The following is a 20,676-nucleotide window of genomic DNA, read 5'->3' on the forward strand; positions in this document are numbered from 1 at the left end:
TTTCGGATTGTTTTAGTCAGGCAATTAACTAGTTGACCTCTGACCTCTGAGGGTTAGGTCAACTTAACATGTACAAACTATTTGCCTATAAATAGATGTGACCAAACTAAAAATAAAACAGCCCTAGTGTCGCCATTGTGTTGTTCAAAGTACGACAACCACGTTTTACATGACGCGTTAATCAAATGACGCAATTACTTCCCTTTCCTCCATGGCCTAGACCTGGCATAGTGTAATGATGGTGCTATGTTACCCTGCACAAATTGTAGTGTAATGATGGTGCTATGTTACCCAGCACAAATTGTAGTGTAATGATGGTGCTATGTTACCCTGCACAGATTGCAGTGTAATGATGGTGCTATGTTACCCTGCACAAATTGCAGTGTAATGATGGTGCTATGTTACCCTGCACAAATTGTAGTGTAATGATGGTGCTATGTTACCCTGCACAAATTGCAGTGTAATGATTGTGCTATGTTACCCTGCACAAATGGTAGTGTAATGATGGTGCTATGTTACCCTGCACAAATTGAAGTGTAATGATGGTGCTATGTTACCCTGCACAAATTGTAGTGTAATGATGGTGCTATGTTACCCTGCACAAATTGTAGTGTAATGAAGGTGCTATGTTACCCTGCACAAATTGTAGTGTAATGAAGGTGCTATGTTACCCTGCACAAATTGTAGTGTAATGAAGGTGCTATGTTACCCTGCACAAATTGTAGTGTAATGAAGGTGCTATGTTACCCTGCACAAATTGTAGTGTAATGATGGTGCTATGTTACCCTGCACAAATTGTAGTCACAGATTGATTTGAACATTGGATCATGCCTACATGTCTTTATCCCCCTCCCCCCCCCCCCTCCCCAGGGTGTACGTGTCGCCAGACGAGGAGGAGACAAGCGCCCCCGTCCCCGCGGGAGCTGCAGGCCCCGCCCCCCAAGCCATGCGCTGGGTCAAGTTGATCTCAGACAAATTCATCAACTTGGATTACATCGACCTGCACAGATGTAAGTGCTTTCTCTCGTATGTGCATGATTTAACGTTACATTCATGTAAGTAATTTGTTTATTACATGCGTGTAAGTGTAAGCAAGTTTCAGGTAATGCACTACACACTACCACACACAGCGTCCCCTGACCTCTGTGTTTATGGTTTGAACTTTGACAGTGGCGTAGCGAGGTCGGGTGTCACCCGGTGCGGCACTTAATGGTGTCACCCCCCCCCCCCCCTCGTTACGCTCCTGAACTTTGACATTCTCTTGGAACTCGGGTTCTCTAAATCAACGTTTCAATTTCAAAAGGAACTTGTCCGATTCCTAATGGTGTTGACTAAATCCGCTAGCCCCAAGTAACCAGCAGTAACAGGGTGGTGACGTCAATAGTGACGTCACAGAAGTGAGGTGCCACACACGTGGCTACTCATGAACCAATCGCAAAGCTTCGTCTAGCCAGACCCCGCCCCTAGATATAGCCAGACCCCGCCCCTAGATATAGCCAGACCCCGCCCCTAAATATAGCCAGACTCCGCCCCTAGATATAGCCAGACCCCGCCCCTAGATATAGGGACATTTGACACGATTCATTAACCTAAAGCAGATACTCATTAGACTAATGATAATGAAGCCTAGCCTAGAGGATGTGACGTCAGTGTTCTCTCCCCCCAGATCTGCGCGTCCACCCCCACGCCCAGTGGGTGCTCAGTGGCATTGGAGGCAGCTGAACCCCAGCTGAACCCCACCCTCACAGGTTGTCGCTCTTTACATCTGTGTAATTTTCTCTGTTACATCTCTGTAATTGTCTCTGTTACATCTCTGTAATTGTCGCTGTTTACATCTCTGTAATTGTCGTTGTTACATCTGTGTAATTTTCTCTGTTACATCTCTGTAATTGTCTCTGTTACATCTCTGTAATTGTCTCTGTTACATCTCTGTAATTGTCTCTGTTACATCTGTGTAATTGTCGTTGTTACATCTGTGTAATTGTCTCTGTTACATCTCTGTAATTGTCTCTGTTACATCTCTGTAATTGTCTCTGTTACATCTCTGTAATTGTCTCTGTTACATCTGTGTAATTTTCTCTGTTACATCTCTGTAATTGTCTCTGTTACATCTCTGTAATTGTCTCTGTTACATCTCTGTAATTGTCTCTGTTACATCTGTGTAATTGTCGTTGTTACATCTGTGTAATTGTCTCTGTTACATCTCTGTAATTGTCTCTGTTACATCTCTGTAATTGTCTCTGTTACATCTCTGTAATTGTCTCTGTTACATCTCTGTAATTGTCTCTGTTACATCTGTGTAATTGTCGTTGTTACATCTGTGTAATTGTCTCTGTTACATCTCTGTAATTGTCTCTGTTACATCTCTGTAATTGTCTCTGTTACATCTGTGTAATTGTCGTTGTTACATCTCTGTAATTGTCTCTGTTACATCTCTGTAATTGTCTCTGTTACATCTGTGTAATTGTCGTTGTTACATCTGTGTAATTGTCTCTGTTACATCTCTGTAATTGTCTCTGTTACATCTGTGTAATTGTCTCTGTTACATCTCTGTAATTGTCTCTGTTACATCTCTGTAATTGTCTCTGTTACATCTGTCTGTGTAACACGCTTGTAAAATCTGCAGTCCTGTTATTCTATTAATAGTGGCCTCGCGCTAACACCTCTAGTCAGTCCATGATAATCCATTAATCCATTAATCCATTAATAAATCTTTGGTCACATTTACTACGGTGATAATCCATTCGGTCACCACTCTATTTTTTTCTCTGATACCTCTACATTATGTAATGAGGGTTTGGGTTAGGTTTAAGTTTAATCGGTGTAATGGGCTGTACGGTGTAAAGAATAAAACCACCCCCACCTTACCCCACCCCATCTTACCCCACCAACCCTACCCCACTAAGATAATGACAGCTAGCGGCTACTAATGTTGTATTGGGATGTGTGTTACTAAGAATAGCCTACTGACCGGATATTGAGCTAATTAAAAGATGGTGGCTGGAGTAATTATCCTTAGGTCCCTGAGCTAACATGTCGACAGAATGATTAATTTATAGCTAATTAACTTCAGACTAATCTAGAAGAAATTAGACTTGAAGTTGATTTATGCTGGCTGTTTTAATTTTCTCTTTCTGGATGAAATCGTTCCTCTTTCATTTCAAACTTTTTATTTGACCAGGCTAGTTTTGAAACGCTCATTAATTAACGATTAGATAATGAATGGTGATATGTGTAGGTGGTGGTGAATCATTTTTATGTTAGGGTAATGATGACATATGTTATATAGGGTAGTGATGGCGTATGTTATAGGCTGGAGGTTTGATATGTAACAATCAAATTTAAGACGATATTTTCTTTATTTTTACTTTTGCAAAATTTTTCCAACAAAATATTGTCAGGTGTATCTTTTAATAAGGTGTATTTTTTAAGTTCTATTAGATTACATAATTAGTTATTTAGTTTACACAATCAGCTTACATAATGAGCTAAATACATTACATATTTTAGACACATTTTACTCATAAATAAAGAGTTAGAACTAATTATTATGACGTAACAAAATGATTGAAAATTGTATTATCTGCACAACTGAGGCAAATGTTTAATATATTTAAATATGTGATGTGGTGTGTGGTGTGATGTGGTGTGTGGTGTGATGTGGTGTGGTGTGTGGTGTGTGTGTATAATAATTTGTCTAAAACTGCCTTTTTTAAAACTTCCCCAGGGGTCAGACAAATGTACGGCCCTTTTGCCATCACTCAGACGAACAACGGCCTCGCGGACACAGAAGTATAATTACATCAGAAGTATAATTACATTAGCAGTATAATTACATCAGCAGTATAATTACGTCAGCAGATACAAGTATAATTACATCAGCAGTATAATTACATTAGCAGATACAAGTATAATTACATCAGAAGTATAATTACATCAGCAGTATAATTACATCAGCAGATACAAGTATAATTACATCAGCAGACACAAGTATAATTACATCAGCAGTATAATTACATTAGCAGATACAAGTATAATTACATCAGAAGTATAATTACATCAGCAGTATAATTACATCAGAAGTATAATTACATCAGCAGTATAATTACATCAGCAGTATAATTACATCAGCAGTATAATTACATCAGCAGTATAATTACATCAGCAGACACAAGTATAATTACATCAGCAGTATAATTACATTAGTAGTATAATTACATCAGCAGATACAAGTATAATTACATCAGCAGACACAAGTATAATTACATCAGCAGACACAAGTATAATTACATCAGCAGTATAATTACATTAGCAGTATGATTACATCAGAAGTATGATTACATCAGCAGACACAAGTATAATTACATTAGCAGATACAAGTATAATTACATCAGCAGACACAAGTATAATTACATAAGCAGTATAATTACATTAGCAGTATAATTACATCAGCAGATACAAGTATAATTACATCAGCAGTATAATTACATCAGCAGATACAAGTATAATTACATCAGCAGACACAAGTATAATTACATCAGCAGTATAATTACATTAGTAGTATAATTACATCAGCAGATACAAGTATAATTACATCAGCAGTATAATTACATCAGCAGACACAAGTATAATTACATCAGCAGTATAATTACATCAGCAGTATAATTACATCAGCAGTATAATTACATCAGCAGTATAATTACATCAGCAGTATATTTACATCAGCAGACACAAGTATAATTACATCAGCAGTATAATTACATCAGCAGTATAATTACATCAGCAGTATAATTACATCAGCAGTATAATTACATCAGCAGATACAAGTATAATTACATCAGCAGTATAATTACATCAGCAGACACAAGTATAATTACATCAGCAGTATAATTACATCAGCAGACTCAAAAATAATTACATTAGACAGAGTTATAATTTCAATGCTATTTTTTTTCTAACTTCTCCCAACAAACAATTGGTTCGTTTATTTTCTTTTTAATGTGTTTTTCTTTACATTGTTACTTGCATTTTGTACACATTATAGAGGACACAAAAGTCTTCGCTTGAAAAAAAAAACCGGGGTAAAATAAAACATTTAAAAATTATTATGAAGTTACAAGACATCATTAGGAAGTTACAAGACATCATTAGGAAGTTACAAGACATCATTATGAAGTTACAAGACATCATTAGGATGACTTTTATTTGCCCCTAGGGTACATGTTTTTATATTTCTACCATCTACTTCACTAGTCTAGAACCCACATGTTTGACACCGTTTTTTAAAATATCCAATCCAAGTTTTTAAAATGTCCAATCCAAGTTTCTCTAACCAGGCCACAGGAAATAAACTTTGATCACGTGATTCCCGACTCCTCTTGTTTGTTTTGTTTTCCATGGTTTTGTTTACAATGGTTTTGTTTACAATGGTTTTGTTTACAATGGTTTTGATTACAATGGTTTTGTTAACAATGGTTTTGTTTACAATGGTTTTGTTTACAATGGTTTTGTTTACAATGGTTTTGTTTACAATGGTTTTGTTTACAATGGTTTTGTTAGCTAGCAACGACTGAGGTACTTGCAGCACTGGCACGTCGGATGACAGATCGTGTCACGTCGGATGGCAGATCGTGTCACGTCGGATGGCAGATCGTGTCACGTCGGATGGCAGATTGTGTCACGTCGGATGACAGATGGTGTCACGTCGGATGACAGATCGTGTCACGTCGGATGGCAGATCGTGTCACGTCGGATGGCAGATCGTGTCACGTCGGATGGCAGATCGTGTCACGTCGGATGGCAGATTGTGTCACGTCGGATGGCAGATCGTGTCACGTCGGATGGCAGATCGTGTCACGTCGGATGGCAGATTGTGTCACGTCGGATGACAGATCGTGTCACGTCGGATGACAGATCGTGTCACGTCGGATGGCAGATCGTGTCACGTCGGATGACAGATCGTGTCACGTCGGATGACAGATTGTGTCACGTCGGATGACAGATCGTGTCCCGTCGGATGGCAGATGGAAACATTATTTGATTTGAAAGCTTAAACATTGAACAAAATTCTCCCATTCAATTTCTCAAACCCAAGTACGATATCAAGCGATCTATTTGATATTCTGCAATTAATTATATATTAATGCAACATACTAAACATAATGACCCTCAAACATAACGTCCCACACACATAACGACCCACAAACATAACGACACACTTTACCAAACATTTGATATGGATACTTTTGTTGAACTGCATGGGACGGTGTGGTCGTTTGGTAGAACGATGGACTGCAAGCCCGATGGTCGCGAGTTCGGATCTCGTTCGGACTAGTGACTATCGACCACCCAGCTCTGATGAAAATACCTGACGATGGGGAAACTAAATGAGTCTGGGTATATCGTCGACCACGTCATCCCTTTCATATGCACCACTAGAACCATACCAACAGCAATATTAACAATTCACTTTTTCCGGTTCATAGAAATACTCTCAAACCTTCAGCAGAAGCTAACTTTAATACTCTGTACGGAGTTAAAAATCACGTTCGTGCCTATTTATATTTAGTAATAGATTTTTTAATGTTCTAAATTACCCGAACTTTCTGTGCTAATGTATACAAAGGAACACATGTTATTTACCTTGAGCGCATACATCAAACTTTGTTATCATGAAAGTTGCAGATATTTGTTGTTATTTTTGCCGAACAAAGATCCATTTATATTGTTTTGTAAGTTTTTATGTAAAATCTGTCAGAAAAAAAATCTTCCATTGTCCTAATGTTGGTTTAATTAAAGCTGAGATAATCCTGATCGGTTGTTTCCTACTTTATATTTTATAGGTTATTCCTCTTTGAATTTCGAAGTTCAAATATTTTAAAGAAAATTTATGGTCAAAGGGAGAGAAACATGATATAGTTTCACTTCGTAGTTTAGCTGAGGTTATGTCCCTGAAAGTAAAAAAATAATGTTCTTTTTATTTGTAATACTATTATTAACACTATCATTTTAACAGTATTAATTAAGTATTAACAAAAATGTTTCTCTCAACAAAACCGGCAAATAATTTATAAGACGGATTATTATTGATAAACGGAGGAATTACAATATTTACATTTAAAAAATCGTATTTAATTTTATTTTTAATTAAGGGAGGTAGCCTATGTTGAACTACGACCTTGAATATTTTGTTTTTGCTTCCCTTTGACCGCAATTTTTTTTCGAAAAACAATGACTTTGAAATTTAAAGAGGAATAACCATGTTTAAAAATAAGCTTTTAAACAATCAAATAATGATTGCCTCTCTTAGATCTCCATAATATTAAATATCATAATTTTTCTTTCTTAAAATAAAACGGGGTCTTTATGGCAACAAGTGTTATAGATTTTCACCGAGAGTATCTGAAGCTGAACTTAGAAAATTAAAATATTTTATTACTTTACATTTATTTTAATATTAGTATTTTCAATTATATTAATATTGTAATTGATATCAATTGTAAGTATCAATTTCTTTTCAATGCTCTCTAAAAATATAAAATTAGTCAAGTTTAATAATTTCCAAAAACTAAAAAAAAAAAACAAAAAGAAAAATATGTTAAAGCGAGGCTACTTTTGATCAATTACTTCAAAAAACCGTTTTCATGTTTGCCTCCCTTTGACCAGACAATTTCTTTGAAATTCACACACTTTAAAATATAAAGCGGGATAACCGAGTAAAGAAGTAAACGGCGAAAAAAAAAAGATTATGTTTCTTTGAATGATTTCATTACGACCTATATATTTAATTTAATAAAAATATTACTATTTTACTATTTTTATTATCTATTTGCAAAAGTGTTCTAGAATAGATAAACGATAAAGAATTTTGAGATTAAAAATAAATTCAATGCAGTTATTAAATTATTTTAATTTGTTGTTTCTGAGAAAAAAAACTTGTAAGAGTGATAACCACTGATGAACTCCGACGTAAAGTGTTTTTACGTTAGCCTCCCTTTGACCACAAAATAACGTTAAACTCAGTTTTACTTTTATATTTAAAGCGGGATAACCGATTTAAAAAAGCAACGAAATAATAAAAACGTAATTATTTCTCTTCGACTGATTCTAGAAAGATGTATAGGAATTTTAAAAACACATTTTTTTAAAAAGTATATTTATTTAAAATAAAGTCTTATTTAATAATATATATAATCATGATTTAATTGAGTTTTATTTTTTTAAATAACACGTTTTTTTACCAAGAAAACTGACAATAATATTTAAGCAAGATTTCCTAAATTATCAGAAAAGAAAAATGTTCTCTTATTTTATTAATATTATATAAATAATTGTATTTTATATTACAAGAATATAAATAATAAACTTTTTATTTCCAATATTTTGTTCCCAATCAAACCATGGAACAACAACAATAATGTTTGGCCGGCGACAGCAACTTTACAGTTGGAGTTGTTGGTGGCTGCAAATCTTTTTGTGTCTCCAAGCTCCTCATAATGACATGTCAGTAGTGAAAGTTTCTTATGTGGCTCATTTATCTGTGCATGTTTTGTTATTTGAAAATGTAATGTGGCTCATTTATCTTTGCATGTTTTGTTATTTGAAAATGTAATGTGGCTCATTTATCTTTGCATGTTTTGTTATTTGAAAATGTAATGTGGCTCAATTATCTTATGTCTAGCCAGTGATTTAAAGCCGTGTGTAGGTCTTTAACTCACACACCAACTGTGTGAGACAGTGTGTAGGTCTTTAACTCAAACACCGACTGAGTGAGGCAGTGTGTAGGTCTTTAACTCACACACCAACTGTGTGAGGCAGTGTGTAGGTCTTTAACTCACACACCAACTGTGTGAGGCAGTGTGTAGGTCTTTAACTCAAACACCGACTGTGTGAGGCAGTATATAGGTCTTTTCTTTAATAATTAAGAATTTATTTTTCATGATGAGATCAAAAACCCCAAAATTTGATTTAAAACTAATTAATATCTGATTAGATAAAAAGTTAGGTTATCCTTTAGGGCCTAATATGAAGGTGTATGAAGGTCAAATGAAGGCATATGAAGGTCAGAGATAGTGTCCATTTCTGTGACCACATCACTTAAGTCTTGTACACGTCACAGTTAGTGAACTGAGTGACGTCATACAAACTGACGTCCTGCGCTCTACCACTTGTCCACCCACTGGCTAGATTGCTAAAGTCGAACCATCAGACACGGTCTAAGGGGGAAATAAAAAATCTCAAACTTGGATCAGACATCTTTCTAGGCCGATTTATTGTGACAAAAAGTTTATTGAACTCACATGGCTTAGTTCTACATCAACACACACATCAACATACACATCAACACACACATAAACCTACACATCAACACACACATCAACATACGCATCAACCTACACATCAACACACACATCAACACACACATCAACACACACATCGGCATACACATCAACACACACATCAACACACACAACAACACACATCAACACACACATCAACATACACATCAACATACACAGCAACATACACATCATCATACACATCAACACACACATCAACATACACAACAACATACACAACACCATATACATCAGCATAGGGATAGTCAATAAATGACGTCATACTCGTATGGGGAGTGGGGTCCGTAATTTTGTCACGGTGTGTGATGAGGGGGAGGGGAGGTGTTCACATTTTGTGACGTCACACTTTTGCTTTACAAAAAAGCAATGGTAGAAAACGAAGTTTAACCGTCATTAAAAACTGAGGATGTGAGGTTAAAAATAAAATCGTCAAAAAAAAACCTGACTTCTTTTATGGATGACTCCATACACAAAATATCATATGACTTGTAGCTTAATTAAGTCTTAACTAAGAGTTAATTAATACTGATACAATCTGTTCATACATCGACGTTTGATACTTCCTATATAATGACGTCTAACACAATGTTCCTATATAATGACGTCTAACACAATCTCCCTATATAATGACGTCTAACACAATCTCCCTATATAATGACGTCTAACACAATCTCCCTATATAATGACGTCTAACACAATCTTCCTATATAATGACGTCTAACACAATCTTCCTATATAATGACGTCTAACACAATCTCCCTATATAATGACGTCTAACACAATCTCCCTATATAATGACGTCTAACACAATCTCCCTATATAATGACGTCTAACACAATCTCCCTATATAATGACGTCTAACACAATCTCCCTATATAATGACGTCTAACACAATCTCCCTATATAATGACGTCTAACACAATCTCCCTATATAATGACGTCTAACACAATCTTCCTATATAATGACGTCTAACACAATCTTCCTATATAATGACGTCTAACACAATCTTCCTATATAATGACGTCTAACACAATCTTCCTATATAATGACGTCTAACACAATCTTCCTATATAATGACGTCTAACACAATCTTCCTATATCTATCCCCCCTCCCTCCCTCCCCTCCTCCATACACCATTTCATTATTTAATTGATGAACGTCCAATCAACCACAAAAATAGATTTCAGCAGTTGTTCTAATCTCATCTCATGCGCGCCACAGCTACAGCTACAACCACAGCCAAAGCCACAGCCACAGTCACAGCCACAGCCACAGCCACAGCTACAGCTACAGCCACAGCTACAACCACAGCTACAGCTACAGCTACAGCTACAACCACAGCTACAGCCACAGCCACAGCTACAGCTACAGCTACAGCCAACGTGTGTCATTTCGCCAGACCAAAAGGCAACAAGGAATCCTGTCTTGTGCCATCAATTGCAACCAATCCTGTCTTGTGCCACCAATTGAAACCAATCCTGTCTTCTGCCACCAATTGAAACCAATTCTGTCTTGTGCCATCAATTGAAACCAATTCTGTCTTGTGCCACCAATTGAAACCAATTCTGTCTTCTGCCACCAATTGAAACCAATCCTGTCTTGTGCCACCAATTGCAACCAATCCTGTCTTGTGCCACCAATTGAAACCAATCCTGTCTTGTGCCACCAATTGAAACCAATTCTGTCTTGTGCCACCAATTGAAACCAATTCTGTCTTGTGCCATCAATTGAAACCAATTCTGTCTTGTGCCACCAATTGAAACCAATTCTGTCTTCTGCCACCAATTGAAACCAATCCTGTCTTGTGCCATCAATTGAAACCAATCCTGTCTTGTGCCATCAATTGAAACCAATCCTGTCTTGTGCCATCAATTGAAACCAATCCTGTCTTGTGCCATCAATTGAAACCAATCCTGTCTTGTGCCATCAATTGAAACCAATCCTGTCTTGTGCCACCAATTGAAACCAATTCTGTCTTCTGCCACCAATTGAAACTAATTCTGTCTTGTGCCATCAACTGAGGAAGAAAAGATTGGTAAAAAGATCAAAATTATTTTGAGAAAACTGAGGTCAATTATTTGATCTAATTAGGATTCCCATAATTTGATCTAATTAGGGCTCCCATAATTTGATCTAATTAGGGCTCCCATAATTTGATCTAATTAGGGCTCCCATAATTTGATCTAATTAGGGCTCCCATAATTTGATCTAATTAGGGCTCCCATAATTTGATCTAATTAGGGCTCCCATAATTTGATCTAATTAGGGCTCCCATAATTTGATCTAATTATAAATTGACAACCCTCAAGGCCTTACATGAACTTTGTCCATTCAACTTTGACCTTTTATAAACTTACCAATTATAATAAAGTTATACAGCCCACCCCTCCCCCCACTCCGATGCCCTCCACACATTTTTATATTTCCATCTCCCCACATTCCGCCCCACCCCTACATCCCACCCAGTGGCGTCACTAAATTGGGTGACACCCGGTGCGGCACTCCGTGGTGTAACCCCCCCCCCCCCCCAATAAACAAAGCATATCTATGTGAGTGTATCTGGTCTATAATTTAATCATATGCCACATACGCGTACATGTATGTGTATAAGCTGTAATCACTAAGTGTAACGATGTGTATCTATCTATAGCCTGTTAAGTATACAGTTTGACGTAGCATTGTTTTCTCATTAGTCAGCACGTTTACGTCATGGTGTCACCCCCACTCTTCTGTAATAATTGTCGATTTGTACTGAAAAGATTATTTTATTAATTATTTATGGAACAGGCAAAAAGCATTTTCCTTCTGTATATTTTGCAATTTTATGCTTCTGATTCAATCTCTGCCCTTCCCCCACTCCAAACCCTCCCCTACTCCAAACCCTCCCCCACCTCCGTTAACATGCCCCCCTCCCCCCCCCCCCCCCCCCCACCTTCCCCCTACCCACGGAGCACGTTAACTGACCCCGTATGAAGCGGGCACATTTTTTAAAAATGATTTAAATAATTTTTCTAATTGCGCCGACCCGGAAGTGGCAAATGGCGGATATCTGAACCCCGCCAGCTGAAAATGTAGGAAAGAAACCCTGTGTGTAGACTGTGTGTTGAGAACTGGCTGGCAGAACTGTCTCCCCTGTTTTATAGTCAGCATAAGCTCAGTCACTGACACAATGTGTCACCTCCCTAGGGTGTCATATGCCATGGTGTCACATGGCATGGTGTCACATGCCCAGGGTGTCACATGCCCAGGGTGTCATATCCTCATGTTGTGATATGCCCAGGGTGCCATATGCCCATATGCCCATATGCCCATATGCCGTGATCTCTAGTCGAAGCTGACACCCACGTGGTCACCTGTTTACTAAAATATCGTCTGCCACAAGGATGACCTTTGACGCAACCCGTCTGACCTTTACGTTTCCATTTTGATCATGACCTTGACACCCATGACCTCTAGACAGTGAGCCGTACATCACGTAGCTCAGCCAATAATTGGTTTCAGCAATGTGGGCGTCAAAAACCAACATCAAAACATCAACATGTGCTTTGAATCCATCCCATAATTCGCAGCAGCCGACGACACGACGGGGAGTTGTGTGAGAGATGACGTCATTTGAACACAACACGGAAGCACGTGCGACTCACGGGCGTCTTGGTTTGGTGCCGATAAAGTGGACCGAAGTTCTAGTTGCGTCATCAGTGACTCATGCGTCAACACCAGACTGAGGTGTTTCAAGGTCAACACATCCCCCAGCTACAGCAGACACCCCAGCTTACAGCAGACACCCCCCAGCTTACAGCAGACACCCCCCAGCTTACAGCAGACACCCCCCCCCCAGCTTACAGCAGACACCCCCCAGCTTACAGCAGACACCCCCAGCCCAGCTTACAGCAGACACCCCCCAGCTTACAGTAGACACCCCCCCAGCTTACAGCAGACACCCCAGCTTACAGCAGACACCCCAGCTTACAGCAGACACCCCAGCTTACAGCAGACACCCCCCCAGCTTACAGCAGACACCCCAGCTTACAGCACACACCCCAGCTTACAGCAGACACACCCCCAGCTTACAGCAGACACCCCCCCAGCTTACAGCAGACACCCCCCCAGCTTACAGCAGACACCCCAGCTTACAGCAGACACCCCCCCCAAGCTTACAGCAGACACCCCCCAGCTTACAGCAGACACCCCCCAGCTTACAGCAGACACCCCCCAGCTTACAGCAGACACCCCCAGCTTACAGCAGACACCCCCCAGCTTACAGCAGACACCACAGCTTACAGCAGACACCCCCCAGCTTACAGCAGACACCCCCAGCTTACAGCAGACACCTACCAGCTTACAGCAGACACCCCAGCTTACAGCAGACACCCCAGCTTACAGCAGACACCCCCCAGCTTACAGCAGACACCCCCCAGCTTACAGCAGACACCCCCTCCCCAGCTTACAGCAGACACCCCCCAGCTTACAGCAGACACCTTCCAGCTTACAGCAGACACCACCCAGCCCAGCTTACAGCAGACACCCCCCAGCTTACAGCAGACACCACCCAGCTTACAGCAGACACCACCCAGCCCAGCTTACAGCAGACACCACCCAGCCCAGCTTACAGCAGACACCACCCAGCCCCGCTTACAGCAGACACCCCCCAGCTTACAGCAGACACCCCCCCCCCCACAGCTTACGGCAGACACCCCCCCCAGCTTACAGCAGACACCCCCCCCACAGCTTACAGCAGACACCCCCCCAGCTTACAGCAGACACCGCCCCACAGCTTACAGCAGACACCCCCCAGCTTACAGCAGACACCACCCAGCCCAGCTTACAGCAGACACCCCCCAGCTTACAGCAGACACCCCCCAGCTTACAGCAGACACCACAGCTTACAGCAGACACCGCCCCACAGCTTACAGCAGACACCCCCCCCAGATTACAGCAGACACCCCAGCTTACAGCAGACAACCCCCCCCTTAGCTTACAGCAGACACCCCCCCCCCCCAGCTTACAGCAGACACCCCCCACCAGCTTACAGCAGACACCCCCCCAGCTTACAGCAGACACCCCCCAGCTTACAGCAGACACCCCCCCCAGCTTACAGCAGACACCCCCTCCAGCTTACAGCAGACACCCCCCCCAGCTTACAGCAGACACCCCAGCTTACAGCAGACACCCCCCTGCTTACAGCAGACACCCCCCAGCTTACAGGAGACACCCCCCAGCTTAGACACCCCCAGCTTACAGCAGACACCCCAGCTTACAGCAGACACCTCAGCTTACAGCAGACACCCCCCAGCTTACAGCAGACACCCCCCCAGCTTACAGCAGACACCCCCCAGCTTACAGGAGACACCCCCAGCTTACAGCAGACACCCCCCAGCTTACAGGAGACACCCCCCCCAGCTTACAGCAGACACCCCCCCCCCCCAGCTTACAGCAGACACCCCCCAGCTTACAGGAGACACCCCCCAGCTTACAGCAGACACCCCCCAGCTTACAGGAGACACCCCCCCAGCTTACAGCAGACACACCCCAGCTTACAGCAGACACCCAGCCCAGCTTACAGCAGACACCCCCCCCAGCTTACAGCAGACACCCCCCAGCTTACAGCAGACACCCCCCCACAGCTTACGGCAGACACCCCCCCAGCTTACAGCAGACACCCCCCCCAGCTTAAAGCAGACACCCCCCCAGCTTACAGCAGACACCCCCCAGCTTACAGCAGACACCCCCCCAGCTTACAGCAGACACCCCAGCTTACAGCAGACACCCCAGCTTACAGCAGACACCCCCCCAGCTTACAGCAGACACCCCCCCAGCTTACAGCAGACACCCCCCAACTTACAGCAGACACCCCCCCCCCAGCTTACAGCAGACACCCCAGCTTACAGCAGACACCTCCCAACTTACAGCAGACACCACCCCCAGCTTACAGCAGACACCCCAGCTTACAGCAGACACCCCCCAGCTTACAGCAGACACCCCAGCTTACAGCAGACACACCCCCCACAGCTTACAGCAGGCACCCCAGCTTACAGCAGACACCCCCCCAGCTTACAGCAGACACCCCAGCTTACAGCAGACACCCCCCAGCTTACAGCAGACACCCCCTCAGCTTACGGCAGACACCCCCCCCCAGCTTACAGCAGACACCCCAGCTTACAGCAGACACCCCCCAGCTTACAGCAGACACCCCCCCCAGCTTACAGCAGACACCGTAGCTTACAGCAGACACCCCCAGCTTACAGCAGACACCCACCCAGCTTACGGCAGACACCCCCCCCAGCTTACAGCAGACACCGTAGCTTACAGCAGATACCCCCCCAGCTTACAGCAGACACCCCCCAGCTTACAGCAGACACCACAGCTTACAGCAGACACCCCCCAGCTTACAGCAGACACCCCAGCTTACAGCAGACACACCCCCCCAGCTTACAGCAGACACCGCCCCACAGCTTACAGCAGACACCGCCCCACAGCTTACAGCAGACACCCCAGCTTACAGCAGACACACCCCCCCAGCTTACAGCAGACACCGCCCCACAGCTTACAGCAGACACCCCCCAGCTTACAGCAGACACCACCCAGCCCAGCTTACAGCAGACACCCCCCAGCTTACAGGAGACACCCCCCAGTTTACAGCAGACACCACAGCTTACAGCAGACACCGCCCCACAGCTTACAGCAGACACCCGCCCCAGCTTACAGCAGACACCCCAGCTTACAGCAGACACCCCAGCTTACAGCAGACAACCCCCCCCCCCAGCTTACAGCAGACACCCCCCCCCCCAGCTTACAGCAGACACCCCCCCCCCAGCTTACAGCAGACACCCCCCCCCCCCAGCTTTCAGCAGACACCCCCCAGCTTACAGCAGACACCCCCCCCAGCTTACAGCAGACACCCCCTCCAGCTTACAGCAGACACCCCCCCAGCTTACAGCAGACACCCCCCAGCTTACAGGAGACACCCCCCAGCTTACAGCAGACACCCCCCAGCTTACAGCAGACACCCCAGCTTACAGCAGACACCCCAGCTTACAGCAGACACCCCCCAGCTTACAGCAGACACCCCCCAGCTTACAGCAGACACCCCCCAGCTTACAGGAGACACCCCCCAGCTTACAGCAGACACCCCCCAGCTTACAGGAGACACCCCCCCCAGCTTACAGCAGACACACCCCCCAGCTTACAGGAGAGACCCCCCAGCTTACAGCAGACACCCCTAAGCTTACAGCAGACACCCCCCAGCTTACAGCAGACACCCCCCAGCTTACAGCAGACACCCCCCCAGCTTACAGCAGACACCCCCCAGCTTACAGCAGACACCCCCCAGCTTACAGGAGACACCCCCCCAGCTTACAGCAGACACACCCCCCCCCCCAGCTTACTGGAGACACCCCCCTCAGCTTACAGCAGACACCCCCCAGCTTACAGCAGACACCACCCAGCTTACAGGAGACACCCCCCAGCTTACAGCAGACACCGCCCCACAGCTTACAGCAGACACCCGCCCCAGCTTACAGCAGACACCCCAGCTTACAGCAGACACCCCAGCTTACAGCAGACACCCCCCCAGCTTACAGCAGACACCCCCCCCAGCTTACAGCAGACACCCCCCCCCCAGCTTTCAGGAGACACCCCCCAGCTTACAGCAGACACCCCCCAGCTTACAGGAGACACCCCCCCCCCAGCTTACAGCAGACACACCCCCCAGCTTACAGGAGACACCCCCCAGCTTACAGCAGACACCCCCAGCTTACAGCAGACACCCCCCCAGCTTACAGCAGACACCCCCCCCAGCTTACAGCAGACACCCCCCCAGCTTACAGCAGACACCCCCCAGCTTAAAGCAGACACCCCCCCCCAGCTTACAGCAGACACCCCAGCTTACAGCAGACACCCCAGCTTACAGCAGACACCCCCCCAGCTTACAGCAGACACCCCCCCAGCTTACAGCAGACACCCCCCAACTTACAGCAGACACCCCCCCCAGCTTACAGCAGACACCCCAGCTTACAGCAGACACCTCCCAACTTACAGCAGACACCCCCCCCAGCTTACAGCAGACACCCCAGCTTACAGCAGACACCCCCCAGCTTACAGCAGACACCCCAGCTTACAGCAGACACACCCCCCACAGCTTACAGCAGGCACCCCAGCTTACAGCAGACACCCCCCCAGCTTACAGCAGACACCCCAGCTTACAGCAGACACCCCCCAGCTTACAGCAGACACCCCCTCAGCTTACGGCAGACACCCCCCCCAGCTTACAGCAGACACCCCAGCTTACAGCAGACACCCCCCAGCTTACAGCAGACACCCCCCCCAGCTTACGGCAGACACCCCCCAGCTTACAGCAGACACCGTAGCTTACAGCAGACACCCCCAGCTTACAGCAGACACCCCCCCAGCTTACGGCAGACACCCCCCCCCCCCCCAGCTTACAGCAGACACCGTAGCTTACAGCAGATACCCCCCAGCTTACAGCAGACACCCCCCAGCTTACAGCAGACACCACAGCTTACAGCAGACACCCCCCAGCTTACAGCAGACACCCCAGCTTACAGCAGACACACCCCCCAGCTTACAGCAGACACCGCCCCACAGCTTACAGCAGACACCGCCCCACAGCTTACAGCAGACACCCCAGCTTACAGCAGACACACCCCCCCAGCTTACAGCAGACACCGCCCCACAGCTTACAGCAGACACCCCCCAGCTTACAGCAGACACCACCCAGCCCAGCTTACAGCAGACACCCCCCAGCTTACAGGAGACACCACAGCTTACAGCAGACACCCCCCAGCTTACAGCAGACACCCCAGCTTACAGCAGACACACCCCCCCAGCTTACAGCAGACACCGCCCCACAGCTTACAGCAGACACCGCCCCACAGCTTACAGCAGACACCCCAGCTTACAGCAGACACACCCCCCCAGCTTACAGCAGACACCGCCCCACAGCTTACAGCAGACACCCCCCAGCTTACAGCAGACACCACCCAGCCCAGCTTACAGCAGACACCCCCCAGTTTACAGCAGACACCACAGCTTACAGCAGACACCGCCCCACAGCTTACAGCAGACACCCGCCCCAGCTTACAGCAGACACCCCAGCTTACAGCAGACACCCCAGCTTACAGCAGACAACCCCCCCCCCAGCTTACAGCAGACACCCCCCCCCAGCTTACAGCAGACACCCCCCCAGCTTACAGCAGACACCCCCCCCCAGCTTTCAGCAGACACCCCCCAGCTTACAGCAGACACCCCCCCAGCTTACAGCAGACACCCCCTCCAGCTTACAGCAGACACCCCCCCAGCTTACAGCAGACACCCCCCAGCTTACAGGAGACACCCCCCAGCTTACAGCAGACACCCCCCAGCTTACAGCAGACACCCCAGCTTACAGCAGACACCCCAGCTTACAGCAGACACCCCCCAGCTTACAGCAGACACCCCCCAGCTTACAGCAGACACCCCCCAGCTTACAGGAGACACCCCCCAGCTTACAGCAGACACCCCCCAGCTTACAGCAGACACCCCCCCCCCAGCTTACAGCAGACACACCCCCCAGCTTACAGGAGACACCCCCCAGCTTACAGCAGACACCCCCCAGCTTACAGCAGACACCCCCCAGCTTACAGCAGACACCCCCCAGCTTACAGCAGACACCCCCCCCAGCTTACAGCAGACACCCCCCAGCTTACAGCAGACACCCCCCAGCTTACAGGAGACACCCCCCCAGCTTACAGCAGACACACCCCCCCCCCCAGCTTACAGGAGACACCCCCCTCAGCTTACAGCAGACACCCCCCAGCTTACAGCAGACACCCCCAGCTTACAGGAGACACCCCCCAGCTTACAGCAGACACCGCCCCACAGCTTACAGCAGACACCCGCCCCAGCTTACAGCAGACACCCCAGCTTACAGCAGACACCCCAGCTTACAGCAGACACCCCCACCAGCTTACAGCAGACACCCCCCCCCCCAGCTTACAGCAGACACCCCCCCAGCTTTCAGCAGACACCCCCCAGCTTACAGCAGACACCCCAGCTTACAGCAGACACCCCCTCCAGCTTACAGCAGACACCCCCCCAGCTTACAGCAGACACCCCCCAGCTTACAGGAGACACCCCCCAGCTTACAGCAGACACCCCCCAGCTTACAGCAGACACCCCAGCTTACAGCAGACACCCCAGCTTACAGCAGACACCCCCCAGCTTACAGCAGACACCCCCCAGCTTACAGGAGACACCCCCCAGCTTACAGCAGACACCCCCCAGCTTACAGGAGACACCCCCCCCCAGCTTACAGCAGACACACCCCCCAGCTTACAGGAGACACCCCCCCAGCTTACAGCAGACACCCCCCAGCTTACAGCAGACACCCCCCAGCTTACAGCAGACACCCCCCAGCTTACAGCAGACACCCCCCCAGCTTACAGCAGACACCCCCCAGCTTACAGCAGACACCCCCCAGCTTACAGGAGACACCCCCCCCCCAGCTTACAGCAGACACACCCCCCCCAGCTTACAGGAGACACCCCCCTCAGCTTACAGCAGACACCCCCCAGCTTACAGCAGACACCCCCCAGCTTACAGGAGACACCCCCCCAGCTTACAGCAGACACCCCCCCAGCTTACAGCAGACACCCCCCAGCTTACAGGAGACACCCCCCCAGCTTACAGCAGACACACCCCAGCTTACAGCAGACACCCCCCAGCTTACAGGAGACACCCCCCCAGCTTACAGCAGACACCCCCCAGCTTACAGCAGACACCCCCCAGCTTACAGCAGACACCCCCCCCCCAGCTTACAGCAGACACCCCCCCCCAGCTTACAGCAGACACCCCCCAGCTTACAGCAGACACCCCCCCCCCCAGCTTACAGCAGACACCCCCCCCCAGCTTACAGCAGACACCCCCCCCCAGCTTACAGCAGACACCCCCCAGCTTACAGGAGACACCCCCCCAGCTTACAGCAGACACCCCCCAGCTTACAGCAGACACCCCCCAGCTTACAGCAGACACCCCCCCCCCCCAGCTTACAGCAGACACCCCCCCCCAGCTTACAGCAGACACCCCCCAGCTTACAGGAGACACCCCCCAGCTTACAGCAGACACCCCCCAGCTTACAGCAGACACCCCCCAGCTTACAGCAGACACCCCCCCCCCCAGCTTACAGCAGACACCCCCCAGCTTACAGCAGACACCCCAGCTTACAGGAGACATCCGTACGATCCAGTTTGCCACTGTGAAAAATGACCAGTTTTGCCAAGTAAATGACCAGTTTTGTCAAGTAAATGACCAGCTTTGGC

At 46.4% G+C, this 20,676-nt stretch overlaps 1 protein-coding gene across 5 annotated transcripts in view; it reads left to right on the forward strand.

Moving 5' to 3' along the window:
- Positions 1–5,365, forward strand: part of LOC131958403 (uncharacterized) — a 31,358-nt gene extending 25,993 nt beyond the window's left edge. For 2 of the 5 annotated variants that reach the window (XM_059323416.1, XM_059323415.1), the window contains 2 exons: positions 871–1,010; positions 3,728–5,365. In XM_059323416.1, the coding sequence (XP_059179399.1) occupies positions 871–1,010; positions 3,728–3,798 (211 nt within the window). In that variant the 3' untranslated portion in view covers positions 3,799–5,365. Of the gene's footprint in view, positions 1–870; positions 1,011–1,666; positions 1,749–3,727 lie in introns of all 5 variants that reach the window. The other 3 variants (XR_009389233.1, XM_059323417.1, XM_059323418.1) reach the window with 3 other exon arrangements.
- Positions 5,366–20,676: the final 15,311 nt, after the last annotated feature.

The sequence above is a fragment of the Physella acuta genome, unplaced genomic scaffold (assembly GCF_028476545.2).
Source record: "Physella acuta isolate Inbredline_101_S28 unplaced genomic scaffold, ASM2847654v3 ptg001326l, whole genome shotgun sequence".
NCBI classification, from domain to species: Eukaryota; Metazoa; Mollusca; class Gastropoda; family Physidae; genus Physella; species Physella acuta.